The following is a 22663-nucleotide window of genomic DNA, read 5'->3' on the forward strand; positions in this document are numbered from 1 at the left end:
CTGTCAAGGGTTAGGGTTAGAACACTTCGGTCCCTGTGTATTTCATACAAACAGGTTTTTCTTCTACCATTTAAAAGATTATTGCTATGATGCCTCTCCATAGTAGGACTAAACATAGCAGATTCCCATCTAGTCCTCTGGGCCCATTTGTTGAGGTGCAGGAGGCTGGGGATCAGGTAGATCTTCCCAAATATTGGAAGATACTTATTTTTCCACTTCAGAGAATCCTAGCAGGGAGGGAGTAGCTGCACAAGTCAGGTGTTTGTCTACTCCCATAACCCTTTTGCCTGCCACAGGCTTTTGAGGTATCTACCTCTAATAGGGTTTATTTGAAACTCTCCCACCTGGGGGATGCTTTTTCCTATTCATGCATAACTTATATATTCTGAATGGCAAAATTTCTATGAAAGAAGTGGGAGGTTCCAGCTATCAATGCTGCAATCGCCTCAGTGAGCAGAGTCTCACATGTCCAGTGGATAATACACTGATGTTAAAGGATCCAGCAAGTTAAGGTTGGATTTTCCTTTTAAAGACAAGATGTCTTTTGCAGTTCTGGCTGCAATGGGAGTAGCTCAGTCCATTAACCCTTTAACGTCCACTATTGTGGAGCACATTTTGAGTCACGCCAATGCATTGGAATGTGGACTCCAAGGGTTTAAGGAACAGGTGTGAGATACCTGAAAGTTCTGCCTGATCAGCAGGCCCGGTAAGGGGCTGGTGTATTTGACGCACTGTCTCACAGATGCTATGAAGTACTTGCTCCTTTAAGCCATATGGGTTATACTTGGACTAGTGCATTTTTGCAGAGGTGACTGAGATATTGATCAGCTGAAGCACCCTTCCTGGGGTACGACTATTTAGAGTGGATAAGTACATCCAAAAGGGGTAAAGCTCTCTTTACCAATAAAGGAGGTTCAAACCGTTCTCCTTTAATCATGCAGCCTCTCCTAATGCCTGGGATATCTGCCTTTAGGTGGCCTCGACAGGGGCATCACCAGGATTATGGGGCAGAAAGCCCATGAAGCAGAATGCTAAGGCCTTCTCATGAAGGAGCACCCCCCTCTTTTGAGTGAGGGGAAAGGTCCTGCAATTCTCAAAGTCTGCCAGGAACAATGTTAAGAGCAGAGTGATTTCTGCAATTTTTTTTTCCCCCTCCTAGGTTACATCTAGAGTTTCAAAAGCCCGGATGGCCCAGTCGGCTTTCGATCTGAGGGTCCGGGGTTGGGGTCCTGTTTGGATGCTGCCTGTGGGGTTCTTGGTGCTGCTGATGCGGCAGTCTTTATGCAAGAGTGTCAGTCTCCTCAAAGAATGCTCCTAAGGTTCCAGAGAAGAAGAGAGAAAAGACAAGAGAAGTGTCTCTTTCTGGTCTCTGGATCAGCTGTTATCCCAGTCGGTGATATCGGAGTGGAACAGGGTTTTTTGGCTCAAACCTTTTTATGGTCCCAGAGCCAAGCAGAGAGGAAAGACCCACTCTAGATCTCGGAGATCCGAATCGGCACTTAAACATCCGATCCTTTCATAATTCGATCGGCTGTGTCCATCCTGCAAGGAGGGGAGTTGCATATCTCCATGTGCCAAAGTTTCCCGCTTACCAGAAATCTCTGCGGTTTGAAATATAAGATGATTTTTATAGATCGTGGCACTGCCATCCGGCTTAGCCACAGCACTACCAGTGTTCTGAAAGTTTCTGGCACCTCCTTTAGCCAGGTTGAAGGCTCAAGGCATAGCGGTCCTAGCCTATTAGAAGATCTACTTTGAATAAATCATTCAGTCTCAGGTCTTAAGCCAGAGTCTGATTACCGCTGTAGATAGCTGAAATCTCTAGGTTGGATTCTCAGCCTAGGAAGATTCTCCTTTAAAACCATCCATCAGGGAGGTTACTTGGGGGCTGGTTATAGATGCCATACAGAAGAAGGTATTCTTACCCCAGACATGAATCAGTTCCATTGTAGGATTGTAGGACTAATTCAACTTATCAGTAAAGGAAAATTCCTTCATTTTGGCTGCAGGAGATTTTTTAGGGGAAATGGTGTCCTCCTTCAAGGCCATCCCTTACGCGCAGTTTTATTCAAAGACTGCTTCAAGACACCATCCTGTCGTTCTGGAATAAAGAAGATTCAGGCCTTGTTAGTTTTCAATATGCTTGGCTCCCGACATAGGTCAGAGCCTAAATTGGTGGTTGTTATCCAGCAGGAGGGAAAATCTTTATCCTGCAAGGTGTTAACAGATGCCAGCCTTCTAGGCTGGGAAGCAGCCCTGGAAGAAGATTCTGTCCAGGGGTGATAGACCTTGCCTATCAACTTTGTTGGAAGTTTTCAGGCACTACAGCTGGCCATAGAATCTTGGTGGTCAGATTATGGGACGGTCCTGACAGGATTCAGTCTGACAGAGCCACAGCGGTGGCTTACGTCAATCACCAGGGGAGGAACGGGAAGTCGTGCAACCCAAAAAAAGAGGTAAATGATGTTCTAGCTTTGGCAGAACATAACACTCCTTGCCGAGCGGCAATTTTAATATTTCAGGCGTACTACTTGAGAGGCCAACAATTGTTTTCGGGAGAATGATCTCTTCACCCCGACATCTTCCTAGCAATATGTCAGATGGGGTACTCCGGACATGGACCTATTCGTGTCCAGATTCATTAAGAAGGTCGACAACTGTATGTCAAACAAGGGGTCCGCTAGCAGGCAGAACAGACTCATTAGTCTTCCCAGGGGATCAGTTCTCACTGATCTCTGCATTTCCTCCAGCTCTGCTACTTCCGCGCCTTCTCCGCAGGATTAAGCAGGAACAGAAGGAGGTGATTCTGGTGGCTCCAGCAGGTCCCAGAAGATCTTAATTTATCGAGATCATAAAGAGGGCAGTTACAGCCAGACCTTCTTGCACAAGGTCCGGTATTTCATCCTACTTTACGGACAAGGAGTTTAACAGGTTTGACTGTTGAATTCGACTCTATAAAAGATTGTGGGTGATCTCCTTCAGTAGTGTCTAGTTTAATGCCAGCAAGCTGGCTTCCAGAGTCACTTACTACAGAAACTGGAAGGCATAGGTTTCTTGGTATGGATCCAGGGGTTGGCACCCCAGGAAGTATGTCAATAGGCAGGATTCCTGCATATGGGATCTGAAATGAAGCTGGCCTTGACTTTTATCAAGACCCAGATCCAGGCCATGTTGATGTCTTTTCCTACGGCCTCTTGCTTCCCACTCTTGGTGCGTAGCTTATTCAGGGGTTACGCAGTTTATTCCCCCTATCAAGGCACCTCTAAATCCTTAGGATTTAAAATGTGGTCTTGTCGGCTTTGTTAAATAAGCATTTTGAACTGTACGAGAAATTCTGTTGGTTCTTTGACAAGAAAGATGAGCTTTTTTGCTTGCCAGCTCTTCTGCTAGAGGAGTATTGGAACTAACGGCTCTGTCTTGTAAGAGCCATATTTCATCATGCAAAAGGATGAGGTGGTTTGATGTCCTCATCCTGAATTCTTACCAAAGGTTGTAACAGGTTTTCATTTAAACCAAGATATTATTCTTCCTTGTTTCTCCCCAGAAGCCTTAATCTGGGGAAGAGAAAGCACTACAGTCTCTTGATAGTAAGAGCGATCAATCTATTTAAGGGCGACCGCTCAGCTTCGCAAAACACAGGTTTTGTTTCTACTGCCAGAGGAACCAAGATATGTACAGGCAGCGTCAAGATCCACCATTTTCCAAATGGATTTGTCATGTGATTAAGTGATTGATCAAGCTTCAGCTTAAAGAAAAAATTCTTCCTTCTCATATTAAGAGCACATTCATCCAGGGCGATTAGTGCCTCTTGGGTGGTGCATCATCAGGCCTCTAGGGCTCAGATCTGTAAGACCGCAACATTGTTTTTTTTTTATTTATTTATTTTTTTTAAATCGTTATTAAAGGTCATGAGGTAATTGCCTTTGGGCACAGCATACACTGCAGGCTGCAGTACGAGTCCTATTGTTTTCTTGATTCTGTCTCCCCCCCCCCCCCCTTTCAGTTGCCATTGCTATGGGACATCCCACATAGTTATTACTATGTCTTTGCGTCTCCCTGATGTAAGAAAAGAAAATAGGATTTTTAAAACAGCTTACCTGTAAAATCCTTTTCTTTGATGTACGTCAGGGGACACAGAGGTCCCTCCCTTCTTCTTATACACTTTGATTGCTTGGCTACAAAACTGAGGACTCCCAGTAATGAGAGGGGTTATATGGGGGAAGTTCACGCCTTAAGGGGCGTGCCAGTGTCCAGCACCTGATATGTCAATATAACCCACTTAGTTATTACTATGGCTCTGTGTCCCCTGATGTACATCAAAGAAAAGGATTTTACAGGTAAGCTGTTGTAAAAATGCTAATTTTGCACTTGCTAGAGGCATGCGATGCAAATTTGCTACAAATTTGGAAAAGTCTCAACTAGAACTTGTGCTGCAAGTAGAGATGGGCTCGTGTGTGTTCGGGATCCTAGAACCCACCTGCCCAATCCCACCAAAGCCAACAATGCACACTGCTAAGACAGGGAGACATTTCCCGATCTGTGTAGTTGTGGACCGGAAAATATCTCGCTGCCTGTGATTAGCGGTGTGCAGTGTTTGGCTTCCTGGTCTTCAAAGCCTCCATAAAAGTCTATGACAAAGCTGGCTTGAAGCACCTGCGGCTTTAATTCAGCTTCGTTTTGTTCTGGAAAAATTGCAGGTGTGAGATATCAACAGACACACAGGGCATCTGCCAAGCTTCAAAAGAGCACTACCGAAACCCCACCAAAGCCTCAAAAACACATCATAAAAGCTTATTGAAGCAGTAGGTGCTTTAATGTGCTTTGAAGCCGAAGCAAGTGTAAAGGAGCCCTAAGGGCTCATTTGGGGCTGGTTTACACTTTGCTTCAAAACAAGGCTTCGGACAGGCTTTGTTAAAGCTCTCTGAACGCCAGTCAAAGCTCCTGTCACTAAATAAAAGGGTTGGCTTACAGTCTTATTTACACCTTGCTTTTGCTTTGCTTTGGCTTTGCTTCAAAAATTATACCCCTTGTAGCTTTAGAGGTGCTTCAAAGCATCTTAAAAGCCCCCATAGAAGTCTGACAGCTCGCTTGTAGCCCCACCAAAGGCTCAGCAAAGCCCCACCAAAGGCTCATCGAAGCAAAAGCTAGGTGTAAACAGGACTGTAAGCTAACCATTTTATTTAGAGACAGGAGCTTTGACTGGCATTCAGAGAGCTTTAACAAAGCCTAGCCGTTAAAGTGATGGAGTGGCTGTGTAGCTGCTTGGATCCCTTTTACATGAAAGCTCATCGCTTGCTCAAAAACTAAATATATGTATTTTGATGATTGTTGCAGAGATGCGTGAGCTATCGTTGCTCCGGTGGATGTGAAGCGGTTAAACAATAAACTATTAATAAGCGTGTTTAGGACTCTGGAGATTTGGGGACTTGTGTGTTCAGAAGCAGTTTTGTATTTTTGTGTCAACGATGTGTTTTTATTATTCCAGATCTGGCAATGAAAAGTATGTCTACAGACTCCAGAAAAGCTTAAAGCATCCACAGTTTAGGGTCTTCATAAACAAGAAAGCGGTATGTATCTCTTATAGCCAGGGGTCTCCAAACTTTCTAAACAAAGGGCCAGTTTATTGTCCTTCAGAAAATTATTTTATTTTTAGTTTTCATAATTTTTTTTTTAGATTTTTTTTTTTTTTTTTTGATTTTTGGGTCATTGCTTTTTTGATCTAAATTCGTTATTTTGAATAAATTTGTAATTTTGTAAACATTTTAATTTATTGCGTTTCATTTGTTTAGATGTGGTATTCGTTATTCTGATTCATAAAATTTGAAAATTAGAACGAAAAATTCAAAAATCTGAAATGACTAACAAACTAATAATAACTAACTTAATTTATAGGTATTGGAATTTCCTTTCAAATTTGGCTGTTAGTGAACTAATATGAATTTATCCAAAATAATGAATGCCGCATCCTAAACGAATGGAACAAAACAAATTAATAATAATAAACTGTTTTCTATTATTTTGTTTCATTCCATTTGTTTAGATGCGGCATTCCTTATTTTGGATAAATTTGTATTTGTTACATTCACTAACAGCCAAATTTTGAAAGTAAATTCCAATGCCTATAATTTAATAGTTAGTAATGGTTATTGTTTTGGATTTTCCTTTGTTTAGAATTTTTGGAATTTTCGTTTCTATTGAATTTTGGGATTTTCGTTTCTTTTGAATTTTCGGATATTTGTTGTTCTTTTTGGACTTTTGAATTTCAGATTTTCATTCTTTTGAATCTTTGGATTTTCGGTCTTTTGGATTTTTGGCTTTCGTTCATTCGGACGTTCGTTCATTCAGACGTTCGGTCTTCGGATCAGCGACTGCTGCTGGCACTGGCATCTCCACTAAGGGAGCCTCCATCTCCACTTACCTACTGCGCGTGCACGGAACGTGCTGCACTTTGCAATTGGACCGGCGTTGGAGGAAGGGGGGCAATCTTCAGGGGGACGGTGCCGTCTCCCAGAAGTGGGGACATGGACCTGTCCAAAAGCATGCCCCCCTCCCTCCCCCCTGAAAGGTACCAAATGCGGCTCCTGAGGTGGGAAGAAGCAAATAAACGGGTGGAAATTTGCTTTTAAGTGGAGGTCCGCCCACCGCTGCAAAAATTAAAAACCAGCATCTACACATACTGCAGCTGCTGACTTTATTAAATAATTGGACATTTACCTGTCCTGGAGTCCAGCTATGTCGGTTTCCATCAGCTGTTGGGTGCATGCCACCTCCATTGCGGGTAAGGGAACCTGGCAGTGTAGCCTTGTGGCTTTACGCTGGGAACCCTGCTGCTCATGCGCAAGGCTCCTCTGTACTACAAAGAAAATTTTGCAAGATGTTATAATACAGTGCCTTGCGAAAGTATTCGGCCCCCTTGAACTTTTCAACCTTTTGCCACATTTCAGGCTTCAACCATAAAGATCTAAAATTTAAATTTTTTTGTGAAGAATCACCAACAAGTGGGACACAATTGTGAAGTGGAACGAAATCTATTGGATAATTTAAACTTTTTTAGCAAATAAAAAACTAAAAAGTGGTGCGTGCAAAATTATTCGGCCCCTTTACTTTCAGTGCAGCAAACTCACTCCAGAAGTTCAGCGAGGATCTCTGAATGATCCAATGTTGTCCTAAATGACTGATGGTGATAAATAGAATCCACCTGTGTGTAATCAAGTCTCTGTATAAATGCACCTGCTCTGTGATAGTCTCAGGGTTCTGTTGAAAGCGCAGAGAGCATCATGAAGACCAAGGAACACACCAGGCAGGTCCGTAATACTGTCGTGGAGAAGTTTAAAGCCGGATTTGGATACAAAAAGATTTCCCAAGCTTTAAACATCCCAAGGAGCACTGTGCAAGCGATCATTTTGAAATGGAAGGAGTATCAGACCACTGCAAATCTACCAAGACCTGGCCATCCCTCTAAACTTTCAGCTCAGACAAGGAGAAGACTGATCAGAGATGCAGCCAAGAGGCCCATGATCACTCTGGATGAACTGCAGAGAACTACAGCTGAGGTGGGAGAGTCTGTCCATAGGACAACAATCAGTCGTACACTGCACAAATCTGGCCTTTATGGAAGAGTGGCAAGAAGAAGGCCATTTCTCAAAGATATCCATAAAAAGTCTTGTCTAAAGTTTGCCACAAGCCACCTGGGAGACACACCAAACATGTGGAAGAAGGTGCTCTGGTCAGATGAAACCAAAATCGAACTTTTTGCCCACAATGCAAAACGATATGTTTGGAGTAAAAGCAACACAGCTCATCACCCTCAACACACCATCCCCACTGTCAAACATGGTGGTGGCTGCATCATGGTTTGGGCCTGCTTTTCTTCAGCAGGGACAGGGAAGATGGTTAAAATTGAGGGGAAGATGGATGCAGCCAAATACAGGACCATTCTGGATGAAAACCTGTTGGAGTCTGCAAAAGACCTGAAACTGGGACGGAGATTTATCTTCCAACAAGACAATGTTCCCAAACATACAGCAAAATCTACAAAGGAATGGTTCACAAATAAACGTATCCAGGTGTTAGAATGGCCAAGTCAAAGTCCAGACCTGAATCCAATCGAGAATCTGTGGAAAGAGCTGAAAACTGCTGTTCACAAACGCTCTGCATCCAACCTCACTGAGCTCGAGCTGTTTTGCAAGGAAGAATGGGCAAGAATTTCAGTCTCTCGATGTGCAAAACTGATAGAGACCCCAAGCGACTTGCAGCTGTAATGGCAGCAAAAGGTGGCTCTACAAAGTATTAACGCAAGGGGGCCGAATAATTTTGCACGCCCCACTTTTCATTTTTTTATTAGTTAAAAAAGTTTCAAAAATCCAATAGATTTCGTTCCACTTCACAATTGAGTCCCACTTGTTGGTGATTCTTCACAAAAAATAAAAATTTTATATCTTTATGTTTGAAGCCTGAAATGTGGCAAAAGGTTGAAAAGTTCAAGGGGGCCGAATACTTTCGCAAGGCACTCTATATTATATGATGTCATATATTATATAATATTGTCATTTTATTTCTTGTTAGGGACCCAAGATCCAAGCAACACCAACTTCTCGAAGGCTGACATCCTTGGGACAAGGTAATTATTGCTATAAACGTGAAGTTGGCTGTGCCAGATTTTTTCATGTTTGTTTTTTAACACTTTTTTAATGTTTTTAAAGTGAACTTGTCAGCCATTTGGCAAATTTTTTTTGTAAGTTAAAACGTTTCACATGTAAATACCACATAATGTCTCGCTCTCCTTTTACTAGCCAGAAAATAATTTAGGGCCACCGTTCTGCTTTTACTTTTGAGTATAGGGTTGTCCATCTAGAAGCCTGCTGTTCAGTGCAAACACTCTTATTGGCTATTGGCACGCTTTGATGTTTAACAGATTTAACCCTGGAGCTAGGTCCTGCCTACACATTGAAGTTCCATCTGTGTGGGAAAAAAACAATGTATCCTAAACACCCATTTCTTCATCATACATCACAGGACACCGAGGGCTTCATTCATGAATACTTGGGTTAGGCCACCACCTTCACGTGAACGAACACTGGCCAAATATAACTCCTCTCAGCTTAGTTAGCCTCAGTTTTTTTTTGTTTTGTTTTTTAAGCTCGTGTACTTAGGTGATGGATGTACCTACTGCTTTCAAGGGCTTGGTTCCAGATTTTATGGCCTATTCCTAACACCCCTGCTTGGGTAGTGGAGGGCTTCATCCGGATTGGTCACTACAGCCTGGTGGGGGGTGATTTCAGGTAGTTTTTTCTATGTGAAGCCACATATGGCAGTGGTGGAGCTCAGAAGAGGAGATCCATCATCATCCGCATCTGCTTTTTTTTTCTCAGTCATGAAATTTTTAGCTCCTGGTATTCCTGTCATAGGCTGGTCCCTCCCTTCTGGGTTTTACAGGCCTATTAACCCTCAGCAGGCCATAGCCTTGTGCAGGCAGAGAGGTTGGGAGATGAACAGTTGGATGGGTTCCCAAATCCCTCTTTCAGTTATGGAGGACCCTTTCCACAGTTCGACCTGCAAACGCTCCCCGAGTCAGATTAATTCTGAATCCCGGTGTTCGGCTGAGAAAGTTCCCCCCGCCGGGTAACGTCCCCCCCCCCCTGTACTACTCAGGCGCAGCACTTGCGCACTACAAAGCACAACGGAGCCGCCAAAAATAGCCGAAGCGGAACACCTGTGAGTCAGCTGTACATGGCGCCTTTGTAACAGGGCCCTTGTGGGCTAGCTTCACTCGCCATGCTTCGGGCACAGCCTTGCATCGCTCGGCATATTTATATTCTAACTCTATGTCCACCTGGATGGTGGGGCTTGAACCTGGACTCGGGGGTAGAATGTAGTGCGCAGGTGCCGTGTAGAACTGATGATCAGCTGTTCATCTTTGGAGACTTTAGGCGGCTCCATAGTCATTCGTACTGAGCAAGCGCATTGCTTGCGCAGAACAGGGGGGGTCCTTATCCACCGGGGGAACTTTCTCGGCAAGACACCAACCCTGCCTTGTGGGGACAAGGGAAGAATTTTCTTCAGCCGTGTCTAGCCACTTAAGGACCGAGCCTCTCTTTGAGTTTTGTTTACACGTTAAGTTTTTGCTAGAAAATTACTTGGACCCCCCAAACATTATACATTTTTTTTTCTAACACCCTAGAGAATAAAATGGCATTCGTTGCAATACTTTGTCACACCGTATTTACGCAGCGGTCTTACAAGCGCACTTTTTTTGGAAAAAAAAGACACTTTTACAAATACAAAAATAAGACAGTAAAGTTAGCCTATTTTTATATATATATGTATGTATGTGTGTATGTATGTATATGTATATGTAATTGTATATGTAATATATATACTGTGAAAGATAATGTTACGCCGATTAAATTGATACCCAACATGTCACTCTTTAAAATTGCGCCCGCTCGTGGAATGGCTACAAACGTTTACCCTTAAAAATCTCCATAGAGGAGGTCAAGGGCTAGAATTATTTCTCTCGCTCTACCGATCGCGGCAATACCTCACGTGTGGTTTGAACACCGTTTTCATATGCAGGCTTTACGTTCGCTTCTGCACGAGAGCTCGGCGGGACGGGCGCATTTAAAAACATTTTTAATTTTCTTATTTATTTTACCTTTTTATTTTTACATTGTTCTTTAAAAAAAAAAAGTCACTTTTATTCCTATTACAAGGAATGTAAACATCCCTTGTAATAGAAAAAAAAAAGCATGACAGGACCTCTTAAATATGAGATCTGGGGTCAAAAAAACACAGATCTCATATTTACACTAAAATGCAATAAAAAATAGACCCTTTAAGAGCTATGGGTGGTAGTGACATTTTGACGTCTCTCCCGCCCTGCAATGGTATGGAGACAGGTGGGGGCCATCTTCCCCTCACTCTTCTCCATGCCACTGACGTGAGAGGATCCGATCGCTTCCTGCCGATGGCTCCGGTAAGCAGCGGAGGGCACCAGAGCACGGCGGGAGTGGGGCACCTCACCGGCCGCTGTTAAAAGTGATCTCACAGTGAATCTGTCGCAGAGACCACTATTATTGGAAACTGGACCGCCGCCCAAAAAGGAGGATACCGGGGTTATGGCAGCTACCTGCTGCCATAACAACGATATTCTTCAAAGTTAGGATGTATAACGGTGTGCGGCGGTCCGGAAATGGCTAGATTGCATAATCAGCTCTCAGAGGTTCTCACTGGTTTGGAACACCTGGGATGCAAATGTAGGTGCTCTTCTTCCCTTCCTACCCTTATTTAGGGATGATGAAGCATTGGAGGAAAATACTCATGAAGAGAAGGAAGCTTTACGGGATCAGGAATCCTCTGTAGAGGAACCCTTCCACTGGGAATCTCAAAGTTTTGGGCTGTCAGACACATTGCGCACCGCATCTGCCAAGAAGCTAACTGTGGTCTTCTAACATGGAGTTACTGCTTTAGGAATCCTTTTTCCCTAAAATAATTTGGTTTTGGGTCCTGGCGGCTGCCAAAAAGTTCCAAGTCTTTTTCAGTGCGCACTCATTTGCAAAAAGGTATTTATGCCTATTGGACTTACCCGGAGAAGGTGTTTTCACTGCAAATGTTTTGCTCATCATTATCCTGTGGAGGGAGAAATTTATAAGAAATTGGGTTTTTCAGCTGTTGACTTAGCTATTTCATGTATGAGTAAGACCCTGGTGCATGAGGTCTCGGTCTTTTTAAGATATTAATAAGATTAGAGGCCCTCTTTAAGGCATCCGCCTCTCAGGAGCAGCTTTGCAGCTTCAGGGTGAATGCTTGTTTGGACCATCCTTGGATACCTTCATCCAGAATGTGACACTGGATAGAAGCACTCTTACCCCTAAAGAAGAAAGCAAAGATGACAGGTCAGAAAACCGGAATTCAAATGGAATTCCTTTCTTAAGCAACAAGCCTTGGGGTTCCATGCCAAACTTGCATCCCAGTTCCTTGACAAAGACTGGACCTTCAAGTCCTCTGGTCCTGGCAAATCCTCGCAGTAAAGGGGTGCCACTACTTGTGCATTTTGGAAGATGTCTGTTGGCCTTCACGGCCATCTGGACTCAGTAAGTCAGAGGACTGGGTCTGCAGCATAGTGTCCAAAGGCTACCAACAGGAGTTTCATTGCTTCCCCCTCCCTGCTTTATCCATGGATTCACAAAGAAGAGCAGTTTTCTTTGTGGCCCTGGAAAGACTGGTTTGCTCCTTGCACCTACACCGGAGAGGGGAGCGGTCTCTTGGTTTGTATTCCAACCATTTCACAGTTCACTAACCGAGACGTGCTCAATGATCTCTTGGTATCCTGGTGATTGCTGCCCAGCACCGAACAACATTACAGGCCATCTCTGTTCTTGCATAGCAGAGTTTGAATACTGGACCCCAGGGCGATGGGTGACTGATTCAGATAAAGCAGTTTCCTTCCAAAGCAGGGCTGTACAGGACAGGCAGTAAAAAAACAGGACTAATGCTCACAGGGAGGGATCTTCAGAGATACTTCAGACGCATACATCTCCTAAGGACACAGGTTTAGCAGAGCTGGGGAGGGGAAATATCTGGGTGGTGATCTGTTTTTATTTATATTTATATATATATATATATATATATATATATATATATATATATATATATATATATATATATATGTATGTTTGGCCAGTGTCCATTCACCTGAAGGTAGCAGCATAATCTAAGTAGTCATGAATATGAAGATGCAATGTTCCTCCTGAATATTAATATTGAGAATCCAGTTTCTATGCCAAATCCAGTGAGGAAGACTGTTTAAATTGACACTGTTTTCTCTCCTAAACAATTCCCAAAGCTGTAATAGGCTCTTATTTAATACCTCTCTAGTGGTTTGTGCCCTCTACCCCTCCCCCTCTGTTCAAGGGCTACAGCCTCCATCAGACTATTTTGCACCTTTACCTTTATCACACAAGTTTCTGCCCACTTGGAACTGCTTTCTCATCTGCTGTATGGCTGCTGTTTGTAGAGGACTAGTACTGTATACTGAAATTTGTTTGATTCATTGCTGGCAGTTTGCATTTCCAATCATATGCAGCAGATTTCATTTCATTCATTGACGGACACAACCTCTTGTCTTTACATTCATGACTGATCAGGTTTTATAGCGCCACTTACCAGGAGTAGTACTTCATATTGGACACCACGTTTGTTGATCCATGGTGTGCTGGCAAATATCTGTTTTGTTACTTACAAGGAGTAGGATGCTAGGCAGGAAAAAAGCTCAGCACCTCCTATGGGCAGTCATCTGTAAAACCTTCTCTGCATATGCCAAAAGCTGTTCTGCTTGGTGTTCAGGAATAAGGACCCAGTTGCCTGTTGGGACCATTGGCAGTGTTTGGCGTGTCTGTATGCGTTGGTTCTCTTAGCTGTGGATAAGGTCGTCCCCTACTTGTAGTGTTGCCCCACCCGTCTCTGGAGTGGGGGGGGGTTGCCTGTGCTGGTTTACAGGTTTTCTGGGGAGCTGGTCCACAATCTGGTGACGTCCGTTTACAAGGTCAGATTTCTTTCCATTCCACCAATTCCCGTGCCTTTGGGCTCTGTATTAGGCGCAGTGAGACCTGTTGCATCATGGGCAAGGTGGTTCCGGTATCAGACAGGACATGGTACCAGGGTTTTTTTTGTTTCGTTTTTTAACTCCAAACCTATTTCTGGTTTTGGGACCTCCAAGGCCTTGTAATGCCTTTTTGTGGGTTCCAAAGTTCAAGATGGAATTTACTTGCCCGTGGTTGCCTCGCCTAATCAGGGTTTTTTTTTTTCCTGGCCTCTGTAGATATCCGGGAGATATACCTGTACATCCCCATCTGTAGGAGGACACCTGTGTTTTTCTGGTCTTTGCAACTGGGGACGTGCATTGCCAGCTTGTGGCGCTCGCCTCTGCTCCAGGGTATTCAGCACCGTTCTGGACCCTGGTCCTTGTCTTGCTGGGACAATGGGGGATTGCTGTGCTCAGGTGCCTTGCTGATTTTTTTTTCTCCTGAGCAGAGACTCTTGTGACCTTACTGAACAGCCCCCAGGTCACCTAGTATTCCCATTAGGATTTTGGATCGATTTTGAACCTCAAGAAGTCTGCCTTTTCTCCGACCATGCATCTGGACTATCTGGGTCTGCTTCTTGATGCGGAGCAGGTTAAGAAGTTTCTTTCACCAGATAACCTCCGGAAGCTTTCAGACTGTGGGCAGCCTGTTTTGGTCCATCAGTGGTCTACCCTGGCTTCTTGCATGAGGGGTCTGGGTCTAATGGTATCCACCTTCAAGTTGGTCCCATATGCACAGTTTCATACTAGGTCTCTGCGGCAACAGATTCTGTTGATATAAGGCAGATCTAGGTGGGTCAATGAGGGCCTTCTGCCTCTAGTGACCACAATCATTGGTCTGGGAGGTCTTTTCTCCCTCTCCATGGGGTGGTAGTCAGTTGTTGGACTCCGGAGGGACTGTCCATTTTATGTTTTCTAGAGCTGCAAGTCGTAATATTCCTGTCACCATGGGCCTTTGCATTTGGTTCTCCAGAAGCTTCCTTTGGAGAGCTTTAAGCTATTTCCTTGTCTATTCTCTCTGAGCAAGGATCTTCCTGGTTGCCATTACTACCCAAGCTGGTAGCCCTGTCCTGTAGGCTACCCTATCTTGTACACCAAGACAGGTGGCTCTTTGTCCACCTTCTTCCTTTCTTCCCTTGATGGAAAGGTTTTATGTATGCTTGTGAACATGGTCTTTCTTTTCTTGTATCCTTAGTCGTTACATCCTATGATGATGGCATTTCATTTCTTGGAGTTGGCCTGGAAGATTTGAGTATGTTTATCTGCTACGGCCTCCTTTTGGAGATTCATCTTTCTTTTGGCCACCATAACCCGTGGGTTCGGCTAACGATTTTGGCGGTCTGCCATTGGGAGGCGGATGCGTCTTCTAGGTAGCAGCGCACTACGCCAGGGCAGTTTGTTTCTTGGGCATTCTGACATTGTGCGCCTGTGCCTCAGGTTTGTGCTGTGGTGACCTGGTTGTCTGTGTGTTTTTGTGAAATTTTGTACACCATTATGTTGGCTTCTTTGAATGCTAGTTTTGGCCACAAGTTTTGTAGCCTGCGGTTTGGGGTTGTTGTAGACCCCTTTTTGGGGTGATGCTGGGTGTTGGCTGGTTTGCCTGGTGGTTTTTGTTTGGTGTACCCGCCTCTCATAACAAACTTTTGGCCTATGCAGTGAGACAGGGTTTTATGCACAAATGATTGTCCTTGGGAGATGCAAAGGTTTTCCTGCCTAGTGTCCTACTGGTAGGTGGCACTATAAAACATGTCAATCAGTGTCATGAATTTGAAGAGAAGAGAGGTTGTGTCCATCAATTAACTCTGAGGGATTTTACAGTGAGTACAAAAAAATCCAGTTTTTATTACTACATTGCTCTTATTTTTTATAAAGACTCTGGTATTGCACTTTGTTTTATCTCTGTATAATAAAAATGTTTTGGGGGGGGGGTCACAGGTTGTGTATTCTGCGTCTCACCTAATCTCACAACTGTCCTTGGTCCTCTTCCCTATTGTGCCACATTTAGGCTCCAGAGACACATCGGTGATCGCAAAACTCTTCAAAGCAGATGAGTCGAACAACTCGGACGAGGAAGAAAAAGATTATTATTTTTCAAACTCATTTTCTGATGAGAGCTAGAACCTCGGAGTGTCCTGTTTTTATAAATTATTTATATACTGAACATGCAGACCTTTTTATTTCTCGGCATGGGCAGGCCAGGCTACATCCATGGTATGCACCACTTACAGCGGACCTTCAGTAATTTTTCAACTTTCCATCTATTAAATCTTCTGCCCTTGTTGTTTTAACTTTGAAAAGTAAAACTTTTTTTTTTATTGTCAGTAAATACCTTATACAGCCCACTTCCTGTTTCTTGTCTGGTCATTAGCCTAGGCTTATGACATCATGCACAGCTCTCTCTAACTCTCCTGAGAGTTTGCAGGAAGGGAGAGAGGATGAGTCATAAGAGGGCCAATGAGCGCTGCAGAGCTGGAGGTGTGTGTCTGTGTAAATCCAGGAAGTGAACAGGCAGCAGCTTCAGTTGCCCGAAGTTAAAATGGATGCAGCCAGACTCTGTGGAAGGAGATTTCTGCAGCATATTTGGGAAGTACAGAATCACAGTATATATAAAATAATATGCAAAGTGGTTGGAGGGAAGCTTCAGAATGTTAAAGATGTTTTTATTACAAATTTATGTGAACAGACTGCAGTTCCTCTTTAATGAAATAGACTTAAAGGAGAAGTCCAGCCTGAGCTTGTTTGGCTGGGCTTCCCCTATGGGTCACAGGAGTGCAATTCGTTTTGCACTCCTGTGACCTCCTGAAGTCCGCTGTCTGCCGACGTCGCAGGAATCGGTCGACAATAGAAGTCGGGATCCGCCAGGTGCCTGGACCAACACCCGTCTCAGCGAGCCGCTCCCCGCCCCTCCACGGCCCAGCGCTCCAATGAGCATGGAGGAGCGGAGAAGGAGAGATGCTGATTGACAGTCAGCAGCCCTCTGCTCGGGAAGGGGAGAGAACTGAGCCATCCATGGTGTTCGATCGCTCGGCTCTCAGTGTACAGGGGCGGGTGGACAAATGCAGCATCGGTCCACCTAGGTAAGTATGATGAGGGGGGGGGGGGGCAAAACCCCAAAACTCATACTTCTTTTTTAACCCCTCATTAAAGCATCTTCCAAAATGACGTGAAATGTTTTTTTAACTTATTTTATTAAATTGATAAAGTGTAAAGCTCAGTTTTTTAATAGATAAAATCATACTTGCCGATTTGTAAATAAAGCCTTTTAAAGAGCTCTAGAAATCAAGTGAGTTCCTACTCTCTCTTCACATATAGGCACTACCTTTGTTTGCAGATAAGAGACACAGCTTGTAAATTCAACTCTGAAGAGCTGTGTACAATCTCAGCTGGTTCCAGCTTGCTTTCTTCAACCCTCCAACTCCAGTTTAGCGATGGCAACACACCAGCAGCTTTCTTTATGTGGTTGTAAACCCTTACAGACCAATTTTACCTACAGGTAAGCGTAGATTAAGGCTTACCTGTAGGTGCAAGAAATATCTCATAAACCTACACGGTTTAGGAGATATTTGCAAAAGAGGCAGGCACCGATGTCTACGGCGCATGCGCTGTAGACAACGGCACGCAGGCGCGCTGATTGTGCCGTTTTTAACGACGATTGTGCCGTTAGTGGCAGCTCCGGCCAGTCACAGCGCCGGAACCGCGATACCCGGAAGTCACTCCGGGAGATATGGCAGCGATGGAGGAGGGGGATGAAGACCGATGCAGGCGCTTCAATCTCAGATAGGTGATTTATAATGAGCTAGTATGCTATGCATACTAGCTCATTATGCCTCTGTCTTGCAGGGTGTTTATTTTTTACAGATGGTTTACTTCCTCTTTAACTCTGGAGGAAAGCAAAGGTCGGAGCAACTACCTGCTGGGCAACCTTCCATTAAGCCGGCCAGTAGTTAGATTAGATTACCTTAGATTGTAAATTAGGGACCTTAGATTGTAAGCTCCTTGAGGGCAGGGGCCGATGTGAATGTACAATGTATATGTAAAGTGCTGTGTAAATTGACAGCGCTATATAAGTACCATAAATAATATTAGTAATAATAGTTGGATCGAAATTTAACAGGTTCAGAAGAAACTGGACTAAATTCAGTCTGTCTATGGGCAGGCTGGTTGTACCAAAGTCAATCGAATTCAGTACAACGACCTTATGGATTTTTTTTTTTTTTTCTGCTATAGCCGCCAGCCATGATCACATGGCCCTGTGGGGGGGGGGGGGGGGGGATTCTCCCATCAACAGACTGTAGAATATCCTTCGGAAAGCTCAGCCAGATCTTGGGAGGGTAGCTTTCATGTGGGCTTGAGCCTTGATTTGGATTCATAGCAGAAGGAGAAACATTGGAAATGGAAAGGTAGATCACCGTAAGAGAAATATTTCCCATCTAGGCTTCAATACTTGAGGCACAACGACTCCAGATACAGGCTTAAAGTGATTGTAAAGACTCATTAAAACAAAAAAAAGAAAAGTTATACTTACCCTTTTCTGTTGCGGTTGGTTTTGCACAGAGCAGCCCCAATCATCCTCTTCTTGGGTCCCTCTTCGCTACTCCTGGCCCCTCACTCCTGACAAGGGCCCCCAAGCAATCGGCTCACTATGGGGGTACCCGAGCCGGCTCACAGCTCCATTTGTCCATTCAGACATGAAGCCCCAACCTGGCCCCGCTCCCTCTCTCCCCTGATTGGCTAACTGACAGCCACAGGTGCCAATGATGCTGCTGCTGTATCTCAGCCAATCAGGAGAGTGGCGGGCAGCTAAGACATTAGTGGGCATCGCCGGAGAGATTGGGCTCATGTAAGTATTCAGGGGGCTTCTGCACACAGAAGGTTTTTTTATCTTAATGCATAGAATGCACCTTCTGTCTGTACAAGCAGTTTAAATGCTTGCCGGCCAGAATGGCACAGTTAGGCGAAACGGCGTTACCTTGCGTTGCTTCACCTTTTTTGGCCACTAGCAGCGTGTGCCTGGAGCCGATGCGAGTGCCCGGTGGGTGCGATGACCACCGGGCACCCGCGATCGCTTGCGACAGAGTGAGAACCAGAATTTGTGTGTGTTTACAACACACAAATCCCGGTTCTTTCAGGGGAGAGGAGACAGATTGTGTGTTCCTACTAAGTATGCACACAGATCTCTCTCCTCCTAGACAGTCCCATCCCCCTATACAGTTAAACACATCCAGGGAACACATTTAACCTCATTGATCGCCCCTAGTGTTAACCCCTTCCCTGCCAATTACATTTATACAGTAATCGGTGCATTTTAGCGCTGATCGTTGTATAATTGCCAATATCGCAGCCCCGATAAAAATCGCAGATCGTCGCCATTACTAGTGAAAAAAATAATAATAAAAATGCCATAAATCTATCCCTTATTTTGTAGACGCTATAACTTTTGTGCAAACCAATCAATATATGCTTATTGCAATTTCTTGTTTTTTCTTTTTTCTTTTTTTTTTTACCAAAAAGATGTAGAAGAATACATATCGGCCTAAATTGAGGAATAAAAAAAATTGTTTATTATAGCAAAAAGTAAGATATTGTGTTTTTGTTTAGTTTTTTTCAAAATTGTCGCTATTTTTTTTGGTTTATAGTTAAAAAAATAAAAACCGCAGAGGTGATCAAATACCACTTAAAGCAAGTTCTATTTGTGGGAAAAAAAGGACGTCAATTTTGTTTGGGTGCAGCGTCGCACGCAATTGTCAGTTAAATAGACGCACTGCCAAATCGCAAAAAATGGCCTGGTCATTTAGCAGCCAAATCTTCTGGGGCTGAAGTGGTTAAGGTGTACATAAGAAACTGGTCTGCTATGAACATATCAGTTTTGTAATTAGAATTTCATATCTGTGTAAATATGTCTTGGATCTGTGATCACCTTCCTGCGGGGTGCACAAAAAAAAAGCAGCACACCAGAAATGTTGGTCCTGCTGCACTTTTCTAAAGAAGTAGTCATAACCACCCCCACCAGCATTGGTGTCTGTATTAGTGAGTGTGATAATGACACCCAGCATCAGTGTCAGTAGATGCAATAATTACCACCAGCACTGGCGGTTGCACTATTAATTTCCCTCCATTGGTTGTCATGGCATTAAAAGTTAAAGGGGCTGTAAAGGCAGAAGGTGCATTTTATTCATTAAGATAAAAAGCCATCTGTGTGCAGCAGACCCCCCTAATACTTACCTGAGGCCCCCCTCTGTCCATGAATGTCTCAGCCACCCAAGACTCTCCTTCCTTATTGGCTGAGACACAGCAGTGCCACCATTGGCTCCTGCTGCTGTCAATCAAAGTCAGCTAGCCAATCGGGAGAGAGAGGGTGGGCTGGGATCCGTGTCTGAATGGACACAGGGAGCTGGGGCTCGGCTCGGTGCCCCCATAGCAAGCTGCTTGCTGGGGTGGCACTGAACAGGAGGGAAGGGCCAGGATCATAAAAGAGGCACCTGAGGAGGATCCGGGTATAACTTGAAAAAAAAAAAAGTATTTACAATCACTTTAACACTCCATCCCCGGGTTGGTTATCGTGTTAACCACCCTCTTGTTGATCACTTACTCATAATGCACCTCTTTCTTTCCCCCAACCCAGGATGAGGCTTGTATTGGAGCCGGAGATCATTCCACCCACAGTACAATCTCTTTTCATGCCAGGTGCTGGGACACAGATGGAGTTCCTGCTCCTAGCTGACAATATGGTGCCCTAGCCCGTGGGCCATTTGTTGGGCACAAGACCTGTAATTCACACTGCCTGCACTTTGGGTTTTATGTCTAAAATGTGTCCATCTACATCCAGGCTATCTCAGTGGTTCTCAACCTCAGTCCTCAAGTACCCTCAACAGGCCATGTTTGCAGGTTTTCCTTTTATCTTGCACATGTGCTTTAAATCTGAGTCAGTGGCTTGGTATTTTAGACAGCTATTTTATCTAAGAGAACTTCCCAAAACATGACCTGTTGGAGGTACTTGAGGACTGAGGTTGAGACCCGCTGGGCTATCTGATCCGTCACTTTTAGGGCTGATAAAATAGAAAAGGAACCAGTCCTTTCCAAATTATTATTGGGAATTATTTTGCACCTAGAGGTAGGTGGACTCTGAACTCCCTAGACCTACATGGAGCTTTCATTCAAGTCTGCATGAAAAACTAACAGGCGGACCTAATTGGAAAGCTTGGGTGAAAGGTTCTTAAAGGGCAGTGGTTTTAGAGGTGTTAAAAATGTACCTAATGCACAGTCCTAACACATTCGGCACCCAACAACCAACCGCCCATAGAGCACCCGCTATGCTCAACATGATGGTCCTAAGCACAGGGTCTGGGGACTGCACCTTCCAGAGTAGCCTGTGTGGTGTGCAGGGGACTTCTAGTACCGCCACCTCTGTGATCAGTCCCTCCCTTGGGCGGCACTTATTGAGAGAGGGACTTCACAATATAATACATCCGCCAGGGAAGGCATACGGTAGGATAGCCAGATATAATCTGTACCGGGTGCACTGGTGCAGAGCAGCATGCGGCACTGAATACTGTGCCTGTGCCTGAAAATGGAGAAAAAGTCCCCCCTCTGCTCTCACCTTCTGGGCCCCTCTGACATGAGGCGGCCCAGAAAATGACTATGCACCCTGGTAATTAAGTGGGGTGTGGGTTAATAAAGCCATTTTTTTTCCTAGAAATTAACTGTAAAACTAGCACTGTTCAGTTTATGGGGCCCGGGCCCCATGAACTCAACCGGGGAGCCCAGGCCCCATGAACTCAACAGGGGCAGCTTTACAGTTAATTTCTAGGAAAAAAAATGGCTGTACTGCCTGGCGTACCATTATTGCCAGACACTGGTGTATACTGCCTCAATGGTGACGTGGCCCCGCGTGAACTGGATGTCGTGGAGAGGAGGATTCCTTAGGAAAATGGCAAATCGGATGCTTTTAATTTAAAAATTACCTGCATAGGGTGGTGGTCTCACTTTAGATATTCTGATATGGGGGGGGTCCTAATTACCTTCATGATGTGGCTCAGAAGACTTTTGGCTCTACCCCCTTGCTTTTTACTATATTGTCTCTCCTTTTTCTTTCCATTTGTAAGCCCTTCTGATTACTAATGGTGTTTTTACATATGCTTTCCAGTCTATCCCCACCTCCAGCTCTTTGACGGTTCTTCCTGATTTGTGTTATTTATTAATTGTTGGTTTGATGTACATTCCTCATAACAATATATATAATATACATACATGTCTCATTTCCTGTTAACATTTTATGGATTTATCAAGATGAGCTCTGCTTTCTAACACTTGCTCTTTACCATGCTAGGAAGGGTACTGCCTTTCCTCCAATCAGGTGTAAAATATCTGTGACATCGATGATTTTATAACTTTTGACCTATTTTTTTTATTTTATTTTCTGTATTCTTTGAAAATCGAATAAAAGAGATTAAAACAAATGTTGCCTCTACCCTGCTCCCCTACTCTTATTTTCTGCTTATATTGCAATGGATATACCTTTTTTTATTTTTTTATTTATTTTGTTACTTGCACTGATAAGTGTCTGCCTGTAGAGGGGCAACAGTGCTGAAGTCTTAGGCTAACCACACACATTACAATCTGATGGCAGATATACAGTATCTCACAAAAATAACAATTTCTGAAGTACATTATAATTCAACTAGTGTTTTTCTTTGTATTAAAATAAATAAAATATAGATTTTATATATAATTTTCTTTTTTAATAATATAAAATTATATAAAAATTTTTTTTATATAAAAGTATAAAAATACTTATTTTTATTTTATCTTTTCATGTGACAACACTGAAGTAATGACATTTTGCTACAATGTAAAGTAGTGAGTGTACAGCTTGTATAACAGTATACATTTGCTGTCCCCTCAAAATAACAACACACAGCCATTAATGTCTAAACCGCTGGCAACAAAAGTGAGTACACACCTGAGTGAAAATGTCCAGGTGTGTTAAATTGGTGTTTTCGCTCTCACTCCCTCATACTGGTCACTGGAAGTTCAACATGGCACCTCATGGCAAAGAACTCTCTGAGGATCTATAAAAAAAAA

General features: G+C 43.8%; 1 protein-coding gene across 5 annotated transcripts in view; it reads left to right on the forward strand.

Annotated features, from left to right (window-relative positions):
* LOC143942454 (uncharacterized) overlaps positions 1-22038 on the forward strand; it is a 96657-nt gene extending 74619 nt beyond the window's left edge. For all 5 annotated transcript variants that reach the window (XM_077463757.1, XM_077463760.1, XM_077463756.1 and 2 more), the window contains 3 exons: positions 5486-5567; positions 8566-8620; positions 15588-22038. In XM_077463757.1, the coding sequence (XP_077319883.1) occupies positions 5486-5567; positions 8566-8620; positions 15588-15700 (250 nt within the window). In that variant the 3' untranslated portion in view covers positions 15701-22038. The remainder of the gene's footprint in view (positions 1-5485; positions 5568-8565; positions 8621-15587) is intronic.
* Positions 22039-22663: the final 625 nt, after the last annotated feature.

The sequence above is a fragment of the Lithobates pipiens genome, unplaced genomic scaffold (assembly GCF_037356315.1).
Source record: "Lithobates pipiens isolate NorthernLeopardFrog02 unplaced genomic scaffold, aLitPip1_a1.2 Scaffold_30, whole genome shotgun sequence".
NCBI lineage: Eukaryota > Metazoa > Chordata > Amphibia > Anura > Ranidae > Lithobates > Lithobates pipiens.